Source organism: Cyclopterus lumpus, chromosome 3, assembly GCF_009769545.1.
Source record: "Cyclopterus lumpus isolate fCycLum1 chromosome 3, fCycLum1.pri, whole genome shotgun sequence".
In the NCBI taxonomy this organism is placed as follows: domain Eukaryota; kingdom Metazoa; phylum Chordata; class Actinopteri; order Perciformes; family Cyclopteridae; genus Cyclopterus; species Cyclopterus lumpus.
This window is the reverse complement of record NC_046968.1, coordinates 29,112,297-29,131,313: the sequence shown is the minus strand read 5'-3', so window position 1 is coordinate 29,131,313 and position 19,017 is coordinate 29,112,297. Positions and strand designations below refer to the sequence as shown.

At 53.0% G+C, this 19,017-nt stretch overlaps 1 protein-coding gene across 5 annotated transcripts in view; it reads left to right on the top strand.

Annotated features, from left to right (window-relative positions):
- herc1 (HECT and RLD domain containing E3 ubiquitin protein ligase family member 1) overlaps positions 1-19,017 on the top strand; it is a 58,152-nt gene that overhangs the window by 33,203 nt on the left and 5,932 nt on the right. For 2 of the 5 annotated variants that reach the window (XM_034529677.1, XM_034529676.1), the window contains exons 38-73: positions 66-693; positions 830-1,103; positions 1,469-1,679; positions 1,782-1,948; positions 3,058-3,174; positions 3,326-3,578; positions 3,705-3,826; positions 5,013-5,239; positions 6,021-6,289; positions 6,401-6,453; positions 6,600-6,800; positions 6,906-7,080; positions 7,258-7,525; positions 8,377-8,590; positions 8,851-9,059; positions 9,139-9,266; positions 10,965-11,095; positions 11,643-11,843; positions 11,940-12,070; positions 12,150-12,361; positions 12,447-12,561; positions 12,673-12,819; positions 12,922-13,023; positions 13,099-13,272; positions 13,830-14,129; positions 14,223-14,288; positions 14,367-14,492; positions 15,812-15,950; positions 16,127-16,308; positions 16,396-16,551; positions 16,757-16,879; positions 16,961-17,063; positions 17,588-17,757; positions 17,845-17,983; positions 18,611-18,780; positions 18,873-19,017. The exon at positions 18,873-19,017 is cut by the window's right edge and continues 25 nt beyond it. In XM_034529677.1, the coding sequence (XP_034385568.1) occupies positions 66-693; positions 830-1,103; positions 1,469-1,679; positions 1,782-1,948; positions 3,058-3,174; positions 3,326-3,578; positions 3,705-3,826; positions 5,013-5,239; positions 6,021-6,289; positions 6,401-6,453; positions 6,600-6,800; positions 6,906-7,080; positions 7,258-7,525; positions 8,377-8,590; positions 8,851-9,059; positions 9,139-9,266; positions 10,965-11,095; positions 11,643-11,843; positions 11,940-12,070; positions 12,150-12,361; positions 12,447-12,561; positions 12,673-12,819; positions 12,922-13,023; positions 13,099-13,272; positions 13,830-14,129; positions 14,223-14,288; positions 14,367-14,492; positions 15,812-15,950; positions 16,127-16,308; positions 16,396-16,551; positions 16,757-16,879; positions 16,961-17,063; positions 17,588-17,757; positions 17,845-17,983; positions 18,611-18,780; positions 18,873-19,017 (6,548 nt within the window). Of the gene's footprint in view, positions 1-65; positions 694-829; positions 1,104-1,468; positions 1,680-1,781; positions 1,949-3,057; positions 3,175-3,325; positions 3,579-3,704; positions 3,827-5,012; positions 5,240-6,020; positions 6,290-6,400; positions 6,454-6,599; positions 6,801-6,905; positions 7,081-7,257; positions 7,526-8,376; positions 8,591-8,799; positions 9,060-9,138; positions 9,267-10,964; positions 11,096-11,642; positions 11,844-11,939; positions 12,071-12,149; positions 12,362-12,446; positions 12,562-12,672; positions 12,820-12,921; positions 13,024-13,098; positions 13,273-13,829; positions 14,130-14,222; positions 14,289-14,366; positions 14,493-15,811; positions 15,951-16,126; positions 16,309-16,395; positions 16,552-16,756; positions 16,880-16,960; positions 17,064-17,587; positions 17,758-17,844; positions 17,984-18,610; positions 18,781-18,872 lie in introns of all 5 variants that reach the window. The other 3 variants (XM_034529673.1, XM_034529672.1, XM_034529675.1) reach the window with 2 other exon arrangements.

The window sequence follows — 19,017 nt, the reverse complement described above, 5'->3', positions numbered from 1 at the left end:
TCCTTTCCCTCACTCTGTGTTTCCTTCCCTTGTCTCCTTTCCCTCTCCACTTCCTTCTATTAAAGCTTCCCAACTTTCTGGTCGCCTAGTGACACTCCGCTTTACAACCTGGAGCCCTGCGAGCCGCTGCCCTTCGACGTGGCGCGTTTCCGCGGCCTCACCGCCTCGCTGCTGCTGGACCTCACGTACCTCACCAGCATCCACGAGGAGGCCGGCGGCAAGCCGGGCGCGCGGCGCCACGACAAGAAGCATCGCGGCGCGGCCTCGACCGGCCCGGAGCCGGCCGGGAACGAGGACAAGGCGGAGAGCGAGGGGCGCGACCGTCACGAGCGGAGGGCCGACGGCGGAGCCTCGCCGAACGCCGCGACCTCCGACCTGCGCGTGTCCCATAGCCTGGACGAGGTGAAGGCTCACGCGGCGCCCAACTCCAAGTCGGAGAGCGAGATCTCCTCCGCGGCCGGCGGGAACGAGACCCTCTTCGCCGCCGCCGCCGCGCCTCACGCCCCCGCCGAGGGGAACAGGAAGAAAGGCCACGAGCACGGCTCCCGCGCACACGAGCACTCGCCGTCCGCCGGCGCCACGCAGTCGGAGATCCACGCCGTGCAGATGTCCTACCTCTACCTGGGCGCCATGAAGACCCTCAGCGCCCTGCTGAGCTGCAGCAAGTACGCCGAGCTGCTGCTCATCCCCAAGGTACCGCCGAGTCCACGAACACGTTTAATAATGTCTGATATCTCAATACATGAGTCTGCTGTGACGTGTTTTCACATAACTAAGAGTACACCGAGGGCTGACGGGTACCAACACGTTCTCTCCTCTCGACATCAAGGTGATACCAGAGGCGGCGCCCAGCGGCCACAATGCCGATCTGAACGCCGGCGGGGGCGGGAGCGCGGCCGCCACCTCGCCGGTGTGCCAGGAGGAGGTGGAGATGCGGGCGGCTCTGCAGTTCCTCATGCGCCACATGGTGAAGCGGGCGGTGATGCGCTCCCCCATCAAGCGGGCCTTGGGCCTGGCCGACCTGGAGAGGGCGCAGGCCATGATCTACAAGCTCGTGGTGAACGGGCTGCTGGAGGAGCCCAGCGGGGGGAAGGCCAAGCCGGGTGAGGATACGCAGCCACGGGACGGATTTCTTTAAATATATATATTTACATATAAATATAATAATATTTATTATATTTAAATTTATTTAGATATATTAATATTTATTATATTAAAATGTATTTATATATATTAATATTTATTATATTAAAATGTATTTATAAATATAAATATTTATATATATAGATATAGATATATATATAAATATATAGCGTCGTGATCATAGACTGGTTGTAATCTACCTTTTTCCTTCCCCGTTTGGATCTTTAAAGCATTGATGGCGATATCCTGATTGTATATTTTAGCCCCTAATAAACACACAGTTTACTCCCGTTAACGTCGGCCATCTTTCTTCCTCCCCCTTTAGGGGCGAGAAGCGAACCGGAAGGCGAGGGCGACGTCGCGGAGGGCGAGCCGTCGGCTCAGACCCCGATCACCACCAGCCCCTCGGCCTCCAGCACCACCTCCTTCATGAGCTCCTCGCTGGAGGACACCACCACGGCCACCACGCCCGTCACGGACACGGAGACCGCCCCGGCCTCGGAGTCCCCGGGGGTCATGCCCCTCAGCCTGCTCAGGTCGGGACAGACGGCGACGCCCCTTTTTTTCCCCGGTTCTCCCGAGTGACTCAATTGATTGTCGATGATTTTATTTTTTATGCTTCTTCTGTGACCCGACAGGCAAATGTTCTCCAGCTACCCGACCAGCACCCTGGTTCCGACCCGTCGGGCTCAGACTCCTCCGGTGTCGTCTCTGCCGACCTCGCCCTCCGAGGAGGTCGGGCGCCGGCAGAGTCTCACCTCCCCGGACTCCCACCCCTCCAGACCTCAAAACAGAACGGGCACCTGTAAGTATGAGCCTGGTGGTCAGGAGAGAGAATGCAGCTTTAACACGTGAAGCATAGACTTCTATACAACCAGAGGAGTCGCCCCCTGGTGGTCAGGAGAGAGAATGCAGCTTTAACACGTGAAGCATAGACTTCTATACAACCAGAGGAGTCGCCCCCTGGTGGTCAGGAGAGAGAATGCAGCTTTAACACGTGAAGCATAGACTTCTATACAACCAGAGGAGTCGCCCCCTGGTGGTCAGGAGAGAGAATGCAGCTTCAACACGTGAAGCATAGACTTCTATACAACCAGAGGAGTCGCCCCCCTGGTGGTCAGGAGAGAGAATGCAGCTTCAACACATGAAGCATAGACTTCTATACAACCAGAGGAGTCGCCCCCTGGTGGTCAGGAGAGAGAATGCAGCTTTAACACATGAAGCATAGACTTCTATACAACCAGAGGAGTCGCCCCCTGGTGGTCAGGAGAGAGAATGCAGCTTTAACACGTGAAGCATAGACTTCTATACAACCAGAGGATTCGCCCCCCTGGTGGTCAGGAGAGAGAATGCAGCTTCAACACATGAAGCATAGACTTCTATACAACCAGAGGAGTCGCCCCCTGGTGGTCAGGAGAGAGAATGCAGCTTTAACACATGAAGCATAGACTTCTATACAACCAGAGGAGTCGCCCCCTGGTGGTCAGGAGAGAGAATGCAGCTTTAACACGTGAAGCATAGACTTCTATACAACCAGAGGAGTCGCCCCCCTGGTGGTCAGGAGAGAGAATGCAGCTTCAACACATGAAGCATAGACTTCTATACAACCAGAGGAGTCGCCCCCTGGTGGTCAGGAGAGAGAATGCAGCTTTAACACATGAAGCATAGACTTCTATACAACCAGAGGAGTCGCCCCCTGGTGGTCAGGAGAGAGAATGCAGCTTTAACACGTGAAGCATAGACTTCTATACAACCAGAGGAGTCACCACTCTCCACTCTTTGGGGAAATCCTGCAACATTCACATTACATTTGAATCATTCTCTGTCTGATTTATTCATTTTTTTCCACATGGGTCCCAGAGCTGATAGTAATGTCACTAATCGTGTTGTTGTTGTTGTTGTTGTTGTTTCCAGCTCTGTCGGACCCCAGCAGCAGGCTGTCCACGTCTCCCCCTCCTCCGGCCATCGCCGTCCCCCTGTTGGAGATGGGCTTCTCTCTGCGGCAGATCACCAAAGCTCTGGACGCCACCGGTCAGTCTTATTATTATATTATTATTTTCATCTTTGATTCATCTATTGGTTGCCCACGAGGAGCTGGGAGGCTTTTATAGATTCATTATAGTTTATAATAAAACCTCAAAAGTGAAGGAACGAGGGTCACATGGTCTCGTGGTCGTCTCAGGCGCTCGAGGGGAAGCGGACGCTCAGAACATCACGGTGCTCGCCATGTGGATGATCGAGCACCCGGGCACGGAGGACGAGCACGACGAGCCCCACGCCGACGACGGCGGCGGCGGGGGGGGGAGGGGCTCCGACTCGTCCTGCCCGGGAGCGACGGCCTCTTCCGGAGGCAAGTCCCTGGACCGGAGTCCGTACCTGTGCTCCCCCGGAGACGTCGCAGACGCCTCCGAGATGGAGGAGGGCTTCAGCGAGAGGTGAGGGTGGCGCTTTTATTTATTTATATAATATGATGCATCCTCAGAGGGTGGGGCTAGAGATGGTTCGGCTCTGTGAGATCTGTAGATCTTGTCAATAACAACAAGTCTTTGTGGTCTTCGTAGTCTCGAAGGTCTGGACCAGGACAACGCAGCGGCCTCCAGCGGCGGTCCGCTCAGAGGACGCTCCGCTGTGGGCAGGAAACACCGCTTTGACCTCGCTGCCCGCACGCTGCTGGCCCGCGCTGGTGAGGACGCCTTGTTACACCCGGATGCTCCCTCTCTCTCTCCCTTTACCCTGATGCTCCCTCTCTCTCTCCCTTTACCCTGATGCTCCCTCTCTCTCTCCCTTTACCCTGATGCTCCCTCTCCCTCTCCCTTTACCCTGATGCTCCCTCTCCCTTTACCCTGATGCTCCCTCTCTCTCTCCCTTTACCCTGATGCTCCCTCTCTCTCTCCCTTTACCCTGATGCTCCCTCTCCCTCTCCCTTTACCCTGATGCTCCCTCTCTCTCTCCCTTTACCCTGATGCTCCCTCTCCCTTTACCCTGATGCTCCCTCTCTCTCTCCCTTTACCCTGATGCTCCCTCTCCCTCTCCCTTTACCCTGATGCTCCCTCTCCCTCTCCCTTTACCCTGATGCTCCCTCTCCCTCTCCCTTTACCCTGATGCTCCCTCTCTCTCTCCCTTTACCCTGATGCTCCCTCTCTCTCTCCCTTCACTCTAATGCTCCCTCTCTCTCTCTCTCTCTCTCCCTTCACTCTGATGCTCCCTCCCTCTCTCTCTCTCTCTCTCCCTTCACTCTGATGCTCCCTCTCTCTCTCTCTCTCTCTCTCTCTCCCTTCACTCTGATGCTCCCTCCCTCTCTCTCTCTCTCTTCCTTCACTCTGATGCTCCCTCTCTCTCTCTCTCTCTCTCTCTCTCTCTCTCTCTCTCTCTCTCTCTCTCTCTCTCCCTTCACTCTGATGCTCCCTCTCTCTCTCTCTCTCTCTCTCTCTCCCTTCACTCTGATGCTCCCTCCCTCTCTCTCTCTCTCTTCCTTCACTCTGATGCTCCCTCTCTCTCTCTCTCTCTCTCTCTCTCTCTCCCTTCACTCTGATGCTCCCTCTCTCTCTCTCTCTCTCTCTCTCTCCCTTCACTCTGATGCTCCCTCCCTCTCTCTCTCTCTCTTCCTTCACTCTGATGCTCCCTCTCTCTCTCTCTCTCTCTCTCTCTCTCTCTCTCTCTCTCTCTCTCTCTCTCTCCCTTCACTCTGATGCTCCCTCTCTCTCTCTCTCTCTCTCCCTTCACTCTGATGCTCCCTCTCTCTCTCTCTCTCTCTCTCCCCCTTCACTCTGATGCTCCCTCTCTCTCTCTCTCTCTCTCCCTTCACTCTGATGCTCCCTCCCCCTCTCTCTCTCTCTCCCCCTTCACTCTGATGCTCCCTCTCCCCCCAGCCGGACTGTACCGGTCTGTGCAGGCCCACCACAGCCAGTCCCGCCGTGAGGTCTCGTCCCTGCAGCAGCAGCAGGACCCGGGCGCCCTGTACGACTTCAACCTGGACGAGGAGCTGGAGATGGACCTGGACGAGGAGACCATGGAGGCCATGTTCGGCCAGGACCTCGCCACCGACACCGACATCCTGGGAATGTGGATCCCGGAGGTACTGGACTGGCCAACATGGGTGTGTGTGACTCTAAGCTCTGTCCAGGGGGCCGCCATCGCCGCTCTGCTCTCTAACCCGCGCTTCTCACTCCGCCCACCCTCTGAACCCCCCCAATCAGGAGTGTTTCACGCTCTTTGATTGTCCCCTTCAAAATAAAAGTCCTGCTCCTCTGTGGAAGCAGAACCATCGGAAGTAGAAGAACTCGGTTATTATCACATGAATCATAACAAAGAGGAGAAAACAATATAATCTAAATATCCAACATTGTTGGAAGAAAAAGAACATGAATGTTTAACTATTTACATGTTGACATCCTCTCCTCCCTGTGCTGTTCACTTCATGAACTTCAGTCCAGGTTTCACAGATTCATTTTATTTATTTTTTTAAACAGTTTATTTGGCGCCTTCAAAGACGACGTAATGAGAGTAAAATGTTCCTGATGAAATATCACGATGTTGAGATTTGATTTGGTTGGTTTTGATAAACGGTGGAGTTTTGGTGATTTGTGTTTAAAGAAAATCACACCGGCGTGGTTTCTGGGGTTCAGAGGTTAACACCCCCCCCCACCCCCCCCCCTCTACTCAACTCACTGGCTTGGAATGAAAGACTAAACTCTTTAAATATCCAAACCATTCATTGGCTGTCGCTCATTGATGCAAAGCTCTCATTGGTCCGTGTCACATTTAGCGTGGAGGCGTAACTGCTCTTCTGAACACCTTTTGTCTCGTGTGTGTGTGTGTGTGTGTGTGTGTGTGTGTGTGTGTGTGTGTGTGTGTGTGTCGTACCTCGACCCTCGCAGCACGTGTGCGAGACCGACGACCGCGACGAAGTGGTGGTGTGCGAGCTGTGCGAGGCCAACGTGGCCAACTTCAACCAGCACATGAAGAAGAGCCACCCGGGCTGCGGCCGCAGCGCCAACCGCCAGGGTTACCGTAGCAACGGCTCCTACGTGGACGGCTGGTTCGGAGGGGAGTGCGGCAGCGGCAACCCGTACTACCTGCTGTGCGGAGGCTGCAGGGAGAAGTACCTGGCCATCAAGAGCAAGGCCAAAGTCCCCATCGTGGAGCGGTACCTGAACCTCACTTTGACTCAAATGACTTTTATGTTCGATTTCTGTGTTTTAAATGTTTGTTTTGTTCCACGAGGAAGTAGGCGCGTCATTCTGCGATGTGTTTCCAGGTATAAGGGACAAGCTCCGGACCTCCTGGGGAAGCAGGACAGCGTCTATGAAGGTAATTAAACCCTATTTATTTATATTTTAGAGGGGAGGAGTTACATTTTGTCTACATGTGTTTCATTATCTTTTGCTTCGTTTTATATCAAGAAGTTAAATAACATCTGAGGTAAAGAAGTATAAACGTGTGTGTGCGCCCTGCAGAGGACTGGGACATGCTGGACGTCGACGAAGACGAGAAGCTGACTGGCGAGGAAGAGTTCGAGCTCCTGGCCGGACCGCTGGGCCTCGGCGAGCGCCGGATCGTCCCCGAGGCCGTCCAGTTCTCCGACAGCGACCCGCTGGGGGCCTCCGTCGCCATGGTGACGGCCAGCAACAGCATGGAGGAGACCCTGCTGCAGATCGGTGAGGACTGGATCCCGTTGCCGGGGCGGCCACGACGCCGTTTTTTTTTTAACGGCGTCAAAACTGAGAGTGTGTGTGTGTGTGTGTGTGTGCGTGTGTGTGCAGGCTGTCAGACCTCGGTGGATAAGTGCTCATCGGGCAGGGTGACCCTCGGCGAGCAGGCGGCCGCCCTCCAGAACCCCCACGACCGGGTGATGGCGCTCAGGAGGGTGACGGCCGCCGCCCAGGTGCTGCTGGCCCGGACCATGGTGATGAGAGCCCTGTCGCTGCTGTCTGTCAGGTAACCTCCACCTCCAGGGAAGCTTTTCTGTCTCAGCCAATCAAAATCACCGCCTGACTTCCTGATTTGAAGCCCGGTAGATGCGGTTGGAGCGGACTTTGATATCAGCGATTATGAATGAACATGAACCCTTGTGTAATTCATGACCCCCCCCCCCCCCCCCCCCCCTCCCCTCAGCGGCTCCAGCTGCAGCCTGGCAGCCGGTCTGGAGTCTCTGGGTCTGACGGACATCCGGACCCTGGTCAGGCTCATGTGTCTGGCGGCCGCCGGCCGAGCCGGTCTCTCCACCAGCCCCACGTCGGGCTCCGGTCACGGCGAGAGGCCCCGCGGGGCCGCCAAGGCCAGCAAGCCCATCTCCTGCCTGGCGTACCTCAGCACCGCCGTGGGCTGCTTGGCCTCCAACAGTCACAACGCCGCCAAGCTGCTGGTGCAGCTCTGCACCCAGGTACTGGTTTGGGGATCCTCTACCAGTGAGGGTGCCACAACTTGAACTGGGGATGTTGTTTTTAGTCCTCAAGGAACAGCCTTTTAAATGTAATGATGGCTCAAAGGCACAAATACTGAAATATAATCACAGGTAAGCTGCTTTGCCAATAGTGACCTAATATTAATATTAACTTATTTAGTAAATACCTGTTTGGTGAATAAAGGAGCAGCATGAAGTCCAATTGGATAACTAAACGTGATCATATCCAATATAATATGCAGCTGGAATAAGGAGGCGCTTAGCTTAGCTTAGCATAAAGACCTCTAGCCTGGCTCGGTCCTTCCAGCCTCCTGAAGTTACATGTTGTTGTGTTGTTTGTGCAAAAATGTAGAAACTAAAATATGTGCTTCAATGTTTTTCACAGGAAGTCGTGACATTTTGAGATTTGTTTGTTTTTTAACCCTCACTGCAGGTTGTCATGCTGCAAACATGAGTTCTGATTATAATAATATTATTATTATTATTTTGTAGTTAAAATATCTCCACTCATTAGTTAAAATCTTTTTTTTAAAACATTTTTGTTTTATCAACATGTTTTATTTTTAATCTTTTTCCCTGTTTCTATGTGTAAAGATTATTATTATTATTATTATTATTATTATTTCACTCTCACAAAGAAAGTAGAAGAAGCATTTTATTTCCTATTAATTTAGGTGCTTTAGATTCTATAAATACTGCAAATAAATGACCTTAAACTGAGAGGAAATCCAGGTTTATTTTTATTTTAGTCATGTATGAGTACTCTGCCTCCTTAGCTGTGTATGAATACTCTTTACATATCTATATCTATATAAATAAATCCTCTCCAGAACCTGATCTCTGCAGCGACCGGCATGAACCTGACGACGGTGGACGACCCCATCCAGAGGAAGTTCCTGCCCAGCTTCCTGCGCGGCGTCGCCGAGGAGAACAAGCTCGTCACCTCGCCCAACTTCGTGGTCACTCAGGCTCTGGTGGCGCTGCTGGCCGACAAAGGGGCCCGGCTCAGACCCGCCTACGACAAGGCGGACATGGAGAAGAGAGGTTTGTGGACCCGGAGCGGCTCCCGCAAACTGCATCGTCATCCTCCGGTGATTCTGTCCCATCGTGTGTGTGTTTGACGCCATGTTTCATTTTGGTCACAATCGGTCATCTCTTGTTTCAGCTTCCATGCGCTCGCGGCTCGTTTCACTCGTTGTCTGTTCCCTCACTCACCGGGTCCACCCTGTCGCCCTCTGTTCCGTGTCGAGCAGGTCTAATTGCGCATTTGTATGCCCACCCTTCCCATAACCCCTCCGCTGTAGGGCCTCTGGAGCTGGCCAACGCTCTGGCGGCCTGCTGCCTGTCCTCCCGGCTGTCCTCGCAGCACCGCCAGTGGGCCGCCCAGCAGCTGGTCCGCACGCTGGCCGCCCACGACCGCGACAACAACCACAGCCGGCCGCAGACCTTCGCCGACATGGCGGGGGACCTGCGGAAGTGCTCCTTCATCAAGCTGGAGGCGCACCAGAGCAGAGTGAGTCACGGTCGGCTTCGAGCCCCCACGTGTTGCGGTACGTCCGGTGTTTGTGGTAAACGGAGTCTGGTTCTCTCAGGTCATCACGTGCGGGTGGTGCAGTAAGAAAGGCCTGCTGGCTACCAGTGGCAACGATGGGACGGTGAGGATGTGGAACGTCACCAAGAACCAGTACACGCTGCAGCAGACCTGCATCTTCAACAAGGAGTAAGGCTCTGAACGTGTTGCACCTGCACAGACCTCGTGTGGTCATGAAACCAGTAACCAGAGACCAGTAACGAGTAACCAGAGACCAGTAACGAGTAACCAGAGAGCAGTGACCAGAGACCAGTAACGAGTAACCAGAGAGCAGTGACCAGAGACCAGTAACGAGTAACCAGAGACCAGTAACCAGAGACCAGTAACGGGTAACCAGAGAGCAGAGACCAGTAACCAGAGACCAGTAAGGAGTAACCAGAGACCAGTAACAAGTAACCAGAGACCAGTGACCAGTAACCAGAGACCAGTGACGAGTAACCAGAGACCAGTAACGAGTAACCAGAGAGCAGTGACCAGAGACCAGTAACGAGTAACCAGAGACCAGTAACGAGTAACCAGAGACCAGTAACGAGTAACCAGAGACCAGTGACCAGAGACCAGAGACCAATAACGAGTAACCAGAGACCAGTAACAAGTAACCAGAGACCAGTAACGAGTAACCAGAGACCAGTGACCAGAGACCAATAACGAGTAACCAGAGACCAGTAACAAGTAACCAGAGACCAGTAACGAGTAACCAGAGACCAGTAACAAGTAACCAGTACCGAGTAACCAGAGACCAGTAACCAGAGACCAGTAACTAGTAACCAGAGACCAGTAAGGAGTAACCAGTGACCAGTAACGAGTAACCAGAGACAAGTAACCAGAGACCAGTAACAAGTAACCAGAGACCAGTAACAAGTAACCAGAGACCAGTAACCAGTAACCAAAGACAAGAGACCAGTAACAAGTAACAAGAGACCAGTGACCAGAGACCAATAACGAGTAACCAGAGACCAGTAACAAGTAACTAGAGACCATTAACCAGAGACCAATAACGAGTAACCAGAGACCAGTAACAAGTAACCAGAGACCAGTAACCAGTGACCAGAGACCAATAACGAGTAACCAGAGACCAGAGACCAATAACGAGTAACCAGAGACCAGTAACAAGTAACCAGAGACCAGTAACCAGAGACCAGTAACAAGTAACCAGAGACCAGTAACTAGTAACCAGTAACCAAAGACCAGAGACCAGTAACGAGTAACAAGAGACCAGAGACCAATAACAAGTAACCAGAGACCAGTAACGAGTAACCAGTGACCAGAGACCAATAACGAGTAACCAGAGACCAGTAACGAGTAACCAGAGACCAGTAACGAGTAACCAGAGACCAGTACCGAGTAACCAGAGACCAGTAACGAGTAACCAGAGACCAGAGACCAGTGACCAGTACCGAGTAACCAGAGACCAGTACCGAGTAACCAGAGACCAGTAACGAGTAACCAGAGACCAGTGACCAGTAAGGAGTAACCAGAGACCAGTACCGAGTAACCAGAGACCAGTACCGAGTAACCAGAGACCAGTACCGAGTAACCAGAGACCAGTGACCAGTGACCAGTAAGGAGTAACCAGAGACCAGAGACCAGTGACCAGTGACCAGTGTTGCATTTAAAGGGAAAAGCTGTCGCTCACAGAACTGACATATATTTATATATATGAATATTTATGTAAATATATATACATATTATTTTGTTGTATGTAAACCTTAGTAAGTAAATTCACGTCCCTCTCTTCATTCAAATGAACATGAATGTTCTGTAAAGCGGTAACTAGGCCCCAGCTTCAGGAGGTTTGTATTATTATGGTCTGTCCTGTGTCCTCAGTGACGGCTGCTCTGCAGACTCCGGTCTGGGCTCCCCCAGCGACCCCTGCATGTCCCCTCTGGCCTGGAGCGTCACCGGGAAATACCTGGCGTCAGCCATGGAGAAGCTGGTGAACATCTGGCAGGTCAACGGTGCGCTGCTCAGTCACTGCTCATCTCTCTCTCTCTCTCTCTCTCTCTCTCTCTATATATATATATATATATATATATATATATATATATATATATATATATATATATATATATATATATATATATATATATATATTTTTAAACTCTAGTGAATAAATAAAACACATAAACACGTTGGTGGTATAGACATGAACGATGATGTTAAATGAAGTCCGATTGACCTCTTCCCCCTCCTCCTCTTCCCCCTCCTCCTCCTCTTCCCCCTCCTCCTCCTCCTCTTCCCCCTCCTCCCCCACCTCTTCCTCCTCCTCCTCCTCTTTCCCCTCCCCCTCCTCCTCCTCCTCCTCTTCCTCCTCCCCCTCCCCCTCCTCCTCCTCTTCCCCCCCCTCCTCCTCTTCCTCCTCCCTCCTTCTTTCCTCCTTCTCTTCCTTTCCTCCTCCTCTTCCTCCTCCCCCTCCCTCCCCCTCCTCCTCCTCTTCCCCCCCCTCCTCCTCTTCCCCCTCCCCCTCCCCCTCCTCCTCCTCCTCCTCCCCCTCCCCCTCCCCAGGCGGTAGAGGCCTCCTGGCCGTGCAGCCCCACTGGGTGTCTGCTCTGGCTTGGCCTGAAGAGGAGTCCGAGTCCCTCTGGCTCGGGGAGCCCCGGGACCTGCTGCTGGTGGGCCGGATGGACGGCTCTCTGGGCCTCATCGAGGTGCTGGACGCCTCCAGCATGCAGCGCACCGAGCTGGAGCACTGCTGCAGGAAGGACGGTGCGGGCCTGGCGCCGCTGGTCTTTGGTTGTGGGGGGGCCGGGGGGGGGGGGGTTGCACGTGATGGGTGACGGTGTGTGTTTGCTCCCCTCTCAGTGGCCGTGATGCACGTCGCCTGGTACAGCGAGGACAGGCCGTTCGCCGTCGGCTACGCGGACGGAAAGCTGCTCATCGGGTCCACGGAGCCTCTGGAGAAAGACGCCATCGTGGTCATCGACGCCCACAAGGTGAACTCACATTGAAACGCACGCTTCGTGATCTTAGAACCGGACGCACGTGAAACCAACTCTCTCTCTCTCTCTGCAGGAGTCCATCTCCAGCATGAAGTGGAGTCCCAACGGTCAGGTGCTGCTCACCTGTGCCAAAGAGGAGATGGTGAAGCTGTGGGCCAGTCCGGACTCCCACCCCGGCTCCGGCTGGCGCTGCCTGCAGAGCCTCCGACACCCGTCCCCGGTTAACGGCGTGGCGTGGTGCGGCCTGCTGGGACGCGGCCCCAAGCCCCTCGGCATGTTGGCCATGTAGGTGGTCCTTTTTGTTTTTAAATGGCCGTATCGCCGCGAGGGGGAAGACCTCCGGGTTTCACGTCTCCGTGTGTTTCTGCAGATGCTGCCAGAACGGCCACGTCTCCGTCTGGACCGTCCCTCAGAACGTCTCCGGCTTCCCAGATTCCTCTGAGTCCGAGGGATGTTGGGAGAACGAAGCCAAGCATAAATTCAGGGTACTTCCAAGACATTGATGCTGTAACTTTAAACGTTTCTGACCCAAAAAAGCTGCAGGTTAACACCAACTGACCCCCGTTTCATTCTCACCTGCTCTCACTTACCTGCAGTCTCCCCGGTGGTCGGGCAGAGGAGCCACCTGTGTCTTCCAGCTGAAGGGCCACATCACCCCGGTGAGGACGCTGGCCTTCAGCCCCGACGGCCTGGCTCTGGCCTCCGGAGGAGTGGGGGGGCTCATGAACATCTGGTCCCTGCGGGTAAGAAACTCACCTGGATACCGGCAAGGTAGAAGTAACACAGGTGGTTCATTGTGTGTGTGTGTGTGTGTGTGTGTGTGTGTGTGTGTGTGTGTCCAACAGGACGGGTCGGTGCTCCAGTCAGTGGTAGCCGGTTCAGGTGCGATCCAGAACATTGTCTGGATCCCAGATGTGGGCGTCGCCGTCTGCTCCAACAGGTCCAAGGTACCTCCCCCCTCTCCTCCCTCCTTATGTGTCCCGCCACAATAAGATGCATATTCATTTACTCTCCTTTCCCAGGACGTGCTGGTCGTGAACTGCTCCAAAGAGTTCATGGCGTCCCACCACGTGCTCGCCACTTGCCGCACGGCTCTGAAGAAGCAGGGCGTGGTGGGCCTCAACATGGCGCCCTGCATGAGGGCCTTCCTGGAGAGGCTCCCCGTCATGCTGCAGGAGCAGTACGCCTACGAGAAGGCACGCCCACTGAACGCACATCCACACATGAAAAGAAAGATATATATATATATATAAATATAACATCATGTGGAGGTGATGGATGAGGGACAGTCCAGCAGATGGCAGAAATGCCCATTTTTTCCCACATGTTTTAGATATTGTTCTGATGCTTGTTGCATATTTTCTGATATTTTTGGGGAAATATTTCACACATTTGATTATTTCACACATATATATATTTATATATATATATATATATATATATATATATATAAATATATATTTTGTTCAAATATATTTCAGAAATTCTTTTGGTGGATTTCCATATTGTTTACGGCAATATATTTATTTTTGGGAAATGTTTCACATGTATTCTACAAATAATATTTTGATATTTAAAAAGAATTTTACATTTAAAATAATGTTGTCCCTTGAGGGCGACTCCGCTCCATCGTTGACGCCCCCGTTGTCTCCGCCCCCGTTGTCTCCGCCCCCGTTGTCTCCGCCCCCGTTGTCTCCGTCCCCGTTGTCTCCGCCCCCGTTGTCTCCGCCCCCGTTGTCTCCGCCCCCTTTAGCCCCACGTGGTGTGCGGCGAGCAGCTCGTCCACAGCCCCTACATGCAGTGCCTCGCCTCGCTGGCCGTGGGGCTCCACCTGGACCAGCTCCTGTGCCGCCCCCCGGCGCCGCCCAACCTCCGGCACTGCCCGCCGGAGTCCGGCGTGGCCGTCTGGTGCGCCGGCGAGTGGGCCTGGTTGGACTGCTTCTCCACCACGGTGAAGGCGGCCGAGGCCCTCGCTCGGGGCGCCACCTTCTCCGAGTCGTTCTCCGTGCCCGACCTGGAGCCCGTGCCCAAAGACGAGCTGGCTCTGCTCATGGTGAGGGAGGCGGCCGCGGGTCGTTGTTACCTAATTATACATCATATAATAATATAATCATATAACCACGCCGTTTGCTCTCTGTTCTCCCAGGACAACAGCAAATGGGCGCCTGGGATGGACGAGCAGATCATGTCCTGGGCCACCTCCAGACCAGAGGTACTTGAGACCCAGACCCATTAGCTGTAATAAACAGGTAATACGATAATAACTCTGTGTGTGTGTGTGTGTGTGCAGGACTGGCACCTCGGGGGGAAGTGTGACGTGTACCTGTGGGGTGCAGGGCGACACGGCCAGCTGGCTGAGGCCGGCAGGAACATCCTGGTGCCCACGACCGCTCCGTCCTTCTCTCAGGCTCAGCAGGTACCGGTCTCTGTTCACACCTTCACCTCCAGGATGTGTCAGTGGAGTCGTGGATCAATGCGCTTCATTCCCATACGAACGCCTTTAAAATAATATGAATAACTTTATTTATACAGCAGCTTTCAAAACAAACTTACAAAGGGCTCCACAATGAAAATACAAAAGCAAATATGATCCCGATTCTTACATTTTATTTATTTTATTTATTTTATTTATTTTATTTATTTTATTTATTTTATTTATTTTATTTATTTTATTTATTTTATTTATTTTATTTATTTTATTTTAATTTATTTTAATTTAATTTAATTTATTTTATTTTTATTTATTTATTTTATTTATTTACCAGAGGCGGTGCACATTTAATCAACATTTCAGTTTTCCACCTCAGAGCTAATATTCCGTTAGCCGGTTATTACAAAGTAGTGGCCGGATATGATCAGTATAATACTTTGATACTATAATATTATAGTATTATAATATTATAATACTATAATACTATAATACTACACAGTTTATTAAGGTGTAAAATCAAAGAGTGTTTCATGTAGTCGTGTGATTAGTCGTTTGCTTTAAGACATTTTTCTGTCTCCTCCTCCGTCTCCTCTGTCTCCTCCTCCGTCTCCTCTGTCTCCTCTTCCGTCTCCTCTGTCTCCTCCTCCGTCTCCTCTGTCTCCTCCTCTGTCTCCTCCTCTGTCTCCTCTGTCTCCTCCTCCGTCTCCTCTGTCTCCTCCGTCTCCTCTGTCTCCTCCTCCGTCTCCTCTGTCTCCTCCTCTGTCTCCTCTGTCTCCTCTGTCTCCTCCTCCGTCTCCTCTGTCTCCTCCGTCTCCTCTGTCTCCTCCTCCGTCTCCTCTGTCTCCTCCTCCGTCTCCTCTGTCTCCTCCTCCGTCTCCTCTGTCTCCTCCTCTGTCTCCTCTGTCTCCTCTGTCTCCTCCTCCGTCTCCTCTGACTCCTCCGTCTCCTCTGTCTCCTCCTCCGTCTCCTCTGTCTCCTCCTCTGTCTCCTCTGTCTCCTCCTCCGTCTCCTCTGTCTCCTCCTCTGTCTCCTCTGTCTCCTCCTCCGTCTCCTCTGTCTCCTCCTCTGTCTCCTCTGTCTCCTCCTCCGTCTCCTCTGTCTCCTCCGTCTCCTCTGTCTCCTCCTCTGTCTCCTCTGTCTCCTCCTCTGTCTCCTCCTCTGTCTCCTCCTCTGTCTCCTCCTCTGTCTCCTCCGTCTCCTCCGTCTCCTCTGTCTCCTCTGTCTCCTCCTCCGTCTCCTCTGTCTCCTCCTCTGTCTCCTCTGTCTCCTCCGTCTCCTCCTTCCTTGCTCCCTTCCTCCTCCAGGTGGTGTGCGGTCAGAACTGCACCTTCGTGATCCAGCCCAACGGGACGGTGCTGGCCTGCGGCGAGGGAAGCTACGGCCGCCTGGGGCAGGGCAACTCTGACGACCTGCACCTGCTCACCGTGGTGTCGGCTCTTCAAGGTGTCACACACACACACACACACACACACACACACACACACACACACACCCCTTACATACACACAGCGTTCTCCCGTACTTTAGCTCCTCCCTCTCGTGTCACGTCTGGTTGCAAATAAAAGATGGCGACGGCCAACATGAACACGAACTGGAGACTTCTCTCTGACCCCCTCCAGGTTTCGTGGTGACCCAGCTGGTGACGTCGTGCGGTAGCGACGGTCACTCCATGGCGCTGACGGAGAGCGGCGAGGTGTTCAGCTGGGGCGACGGTGACTACGGCAAGCTGGGCCACGGCAACAGCGACCGGCAGCGCCGCCCGAGGCAGATCGAGGCGCTGCAGGGGGAGGAGGTGGTGCAGGTGGGTCTGCGGTCCAGGGGGGCGGGGCCAGTGACGTCTGGTTGTTTATCACACTCTGTTGTTGTTGTTGTTGTTGTTGTTCTTCAGATGTCCTGTGGGTTCAAACACTCGGCCGTGGTGACGGCGGACGGGAAGCTTTTCACTTTTGGAAACGGTGATTACGGCCGACTGGGTTTGGGGAACACGTCCAACAAGAAGCTCCCGGAGAAGGTCACGGCTCTGGAGGGGTACCACGTGGGACAGGTAGAGGAGCACCTGAAGCGTGATGATTGATGATCCATAACAACACATAGAGATCTCTTTGTTGTTGTTACAAGGGTCCAGATTATTATTATTCTTTTACCACCGTCCCAAAAATCATCTAAACGTCAATAAACCATAAAAAATACAAAATACTTTATGTGTAACTCTCGTGTGGGTTCACGCTGCCCTGCGCTCCGCTCCTCAGGTGGCGTGCGGTCTGAACCACACGTTGGTCGTCTCCGCCGACGGGATGATGGTTTGGGCTTTCGGTGACGGAGACTACGGCAAACTGGGACTCGGCAACTCCACGGCCAAGTCGTCCCCTCAGGTAGGAGCTCCACGGCGTCTGAGGAGGTTTGAAGGATCAGGTGCGAGGATGAAGGTTCACTCAGAGCTCTTGGTTCCCCAGAAGGTGGACGTGCTGTGTGGAACCGGCATCAGCAAAGTGGCGTGCGGAACCCAGTTCTCCGTGGCTTTGACCAAAGATGGCAAAGTGTTCACGTTCGGCCAAGGTACGGTTAAATGATCCTTATTTACTGGTCTTTCATATGATATAATAACTATAATGATAATAATAATTATAATAATAATAATAATAATAAATCATTAAATAATAATACAATTAATAATAATAATAATAATACAATTATTAATAATAATAGTAATAATAATGTGATCTGCTGAAACGATTGATCTATCATTAGGAAATTAATCAACAGTTATTTTGAAAATCTAATAAATAATTTGCCATCTTCACGTTTGGCTACAATAAATTTATTTTAGCAAATTTCACTTTCGTCTGATGTTTTATAAACTAAAGAAATGATGAATTGAGAAAATACCAAGAAGATGAATCATAAACTTAACTAGTTAAATAATGATAAATACTGTGTGCATAGTTATATATTTGAGTAGCAATAAGGTTATTATATTTAACATTCCTGTATTTTCACAATAAAGTTCAGATTAAGATAATCAGCATTGTTTTTTTAGTTTTTTTATTGTCTTACATATAATTAAAATATAATTTGTGCAGACCGCCTGATCGGCTTACCAGAGGGCCGGGCCAGGAACCACAACCGGCCCCAGCAGGTGCCGGCCCTGTCGGGGGTCCACATCCAGGACGTGGCTGTGGGGGCGGAGCACACGCTGGTGCTCTCCTCCACGGGGGACGTTTACACCTGGGGCAGCAACTCCGAGGGACAGGTGAGCCACGCTCTCGCGACCTCCGACCTCCAGTCAAACGGGTGATGCGTTCTGAATTCCCGTGACCTTGAACCTCTCGCCGTGCAGCTCGGTCTGGGCCACACGAACCACGTCAGGGAGCCGGCGGCGGCCTCGGCGCTGCAGGAGAAGAACATCCACCAGATCTCCGCCGGACGCTGCCACAGCGCCGCCTGGTCGGCTCCCTCTGTGCCGCCTCGCGCTCCAGGTGAGAGAGACACACACACACACACACACACACACACACACACACACACACACACACACACACACACACACACACACACACACACACAGGTGCTGTCCTGTTTCGTGTAGTGACCACGTTGTTGTCAGAAAGCATTCCTATTTCCATGTGTCATTGTGTCTCCTCCTCCTCCCTCTTCCTCTTCCTCCCTCCTTCTTTCCTCCTCTTCCCCCTCCTCCCTCCTCCTCTTCTTCCCCCTCCTCCTCCTCTTCCTCTTCCTCTTCCTCTCCCTCCTCCTCTTCCTCTCCCTCCTTCCTTCCTCCTCTTCCTCCTCCTCCTCCCTCCTTCTTTCCTCCTCCTCCCCCTCCTCCCTCCTTCTTTCCTCCTCTTCCCCCTCCTCCCTCCTCCTCCTCTTCCTCTTCCTCTCCCTCCTCCTCTTCCTCTCCCTCCTTCCTTCCTCCTCTTCCTCCTCCTCCCTCCTCCTCCTCCTCCTCCTCCTCCCTCCTTCTTTCTCTTCCCCCTCCTCCCTCCTCCTCCTCCTCCCTCCTTCTTCCTCTTCCCCCTCCTCCCTCCTCCTCCTCTTCCCCCTCCTCCTCCTCCTTCCTCCTCCTCTTCCTCCTCTTCCTCCTCCTCCTCCTCCTCCCTCAGGCTCGTCGGTTCCTCTCCAGCTGGGTCTCCCCGCGGCGGTTCCTCCTCAGTACAGCGGGCTGAGGGAGGTCAGCATGGAGGCGGTGAGGGCTCGCCTGCGCCTCCTCTACCACTTCTCCGACCTCATGTACTCCTCGTGGAGACTCCTCAACCTCAGCCCCAACAACCAGGTGAGCAAAGGGGGGGAGACCTGGTGGTGTGGGGGGGGGGGGGTCTGGGAAAGGGATCTGAACCCTCAACGTCCTCTCACTCTCTCACTCAGAGCTGCACGTCTCACTACAACGCCGGCACCTGGGGGCTGGTCCAGGGCCAGCTGAGGCCCCTGTTGGCCCCCAGAGTCTACACGCTGCCCATGGTGCGCTCCATCGGCAAGACCATGGTCCAGGGCAAGAACTACGGCCCCCAGA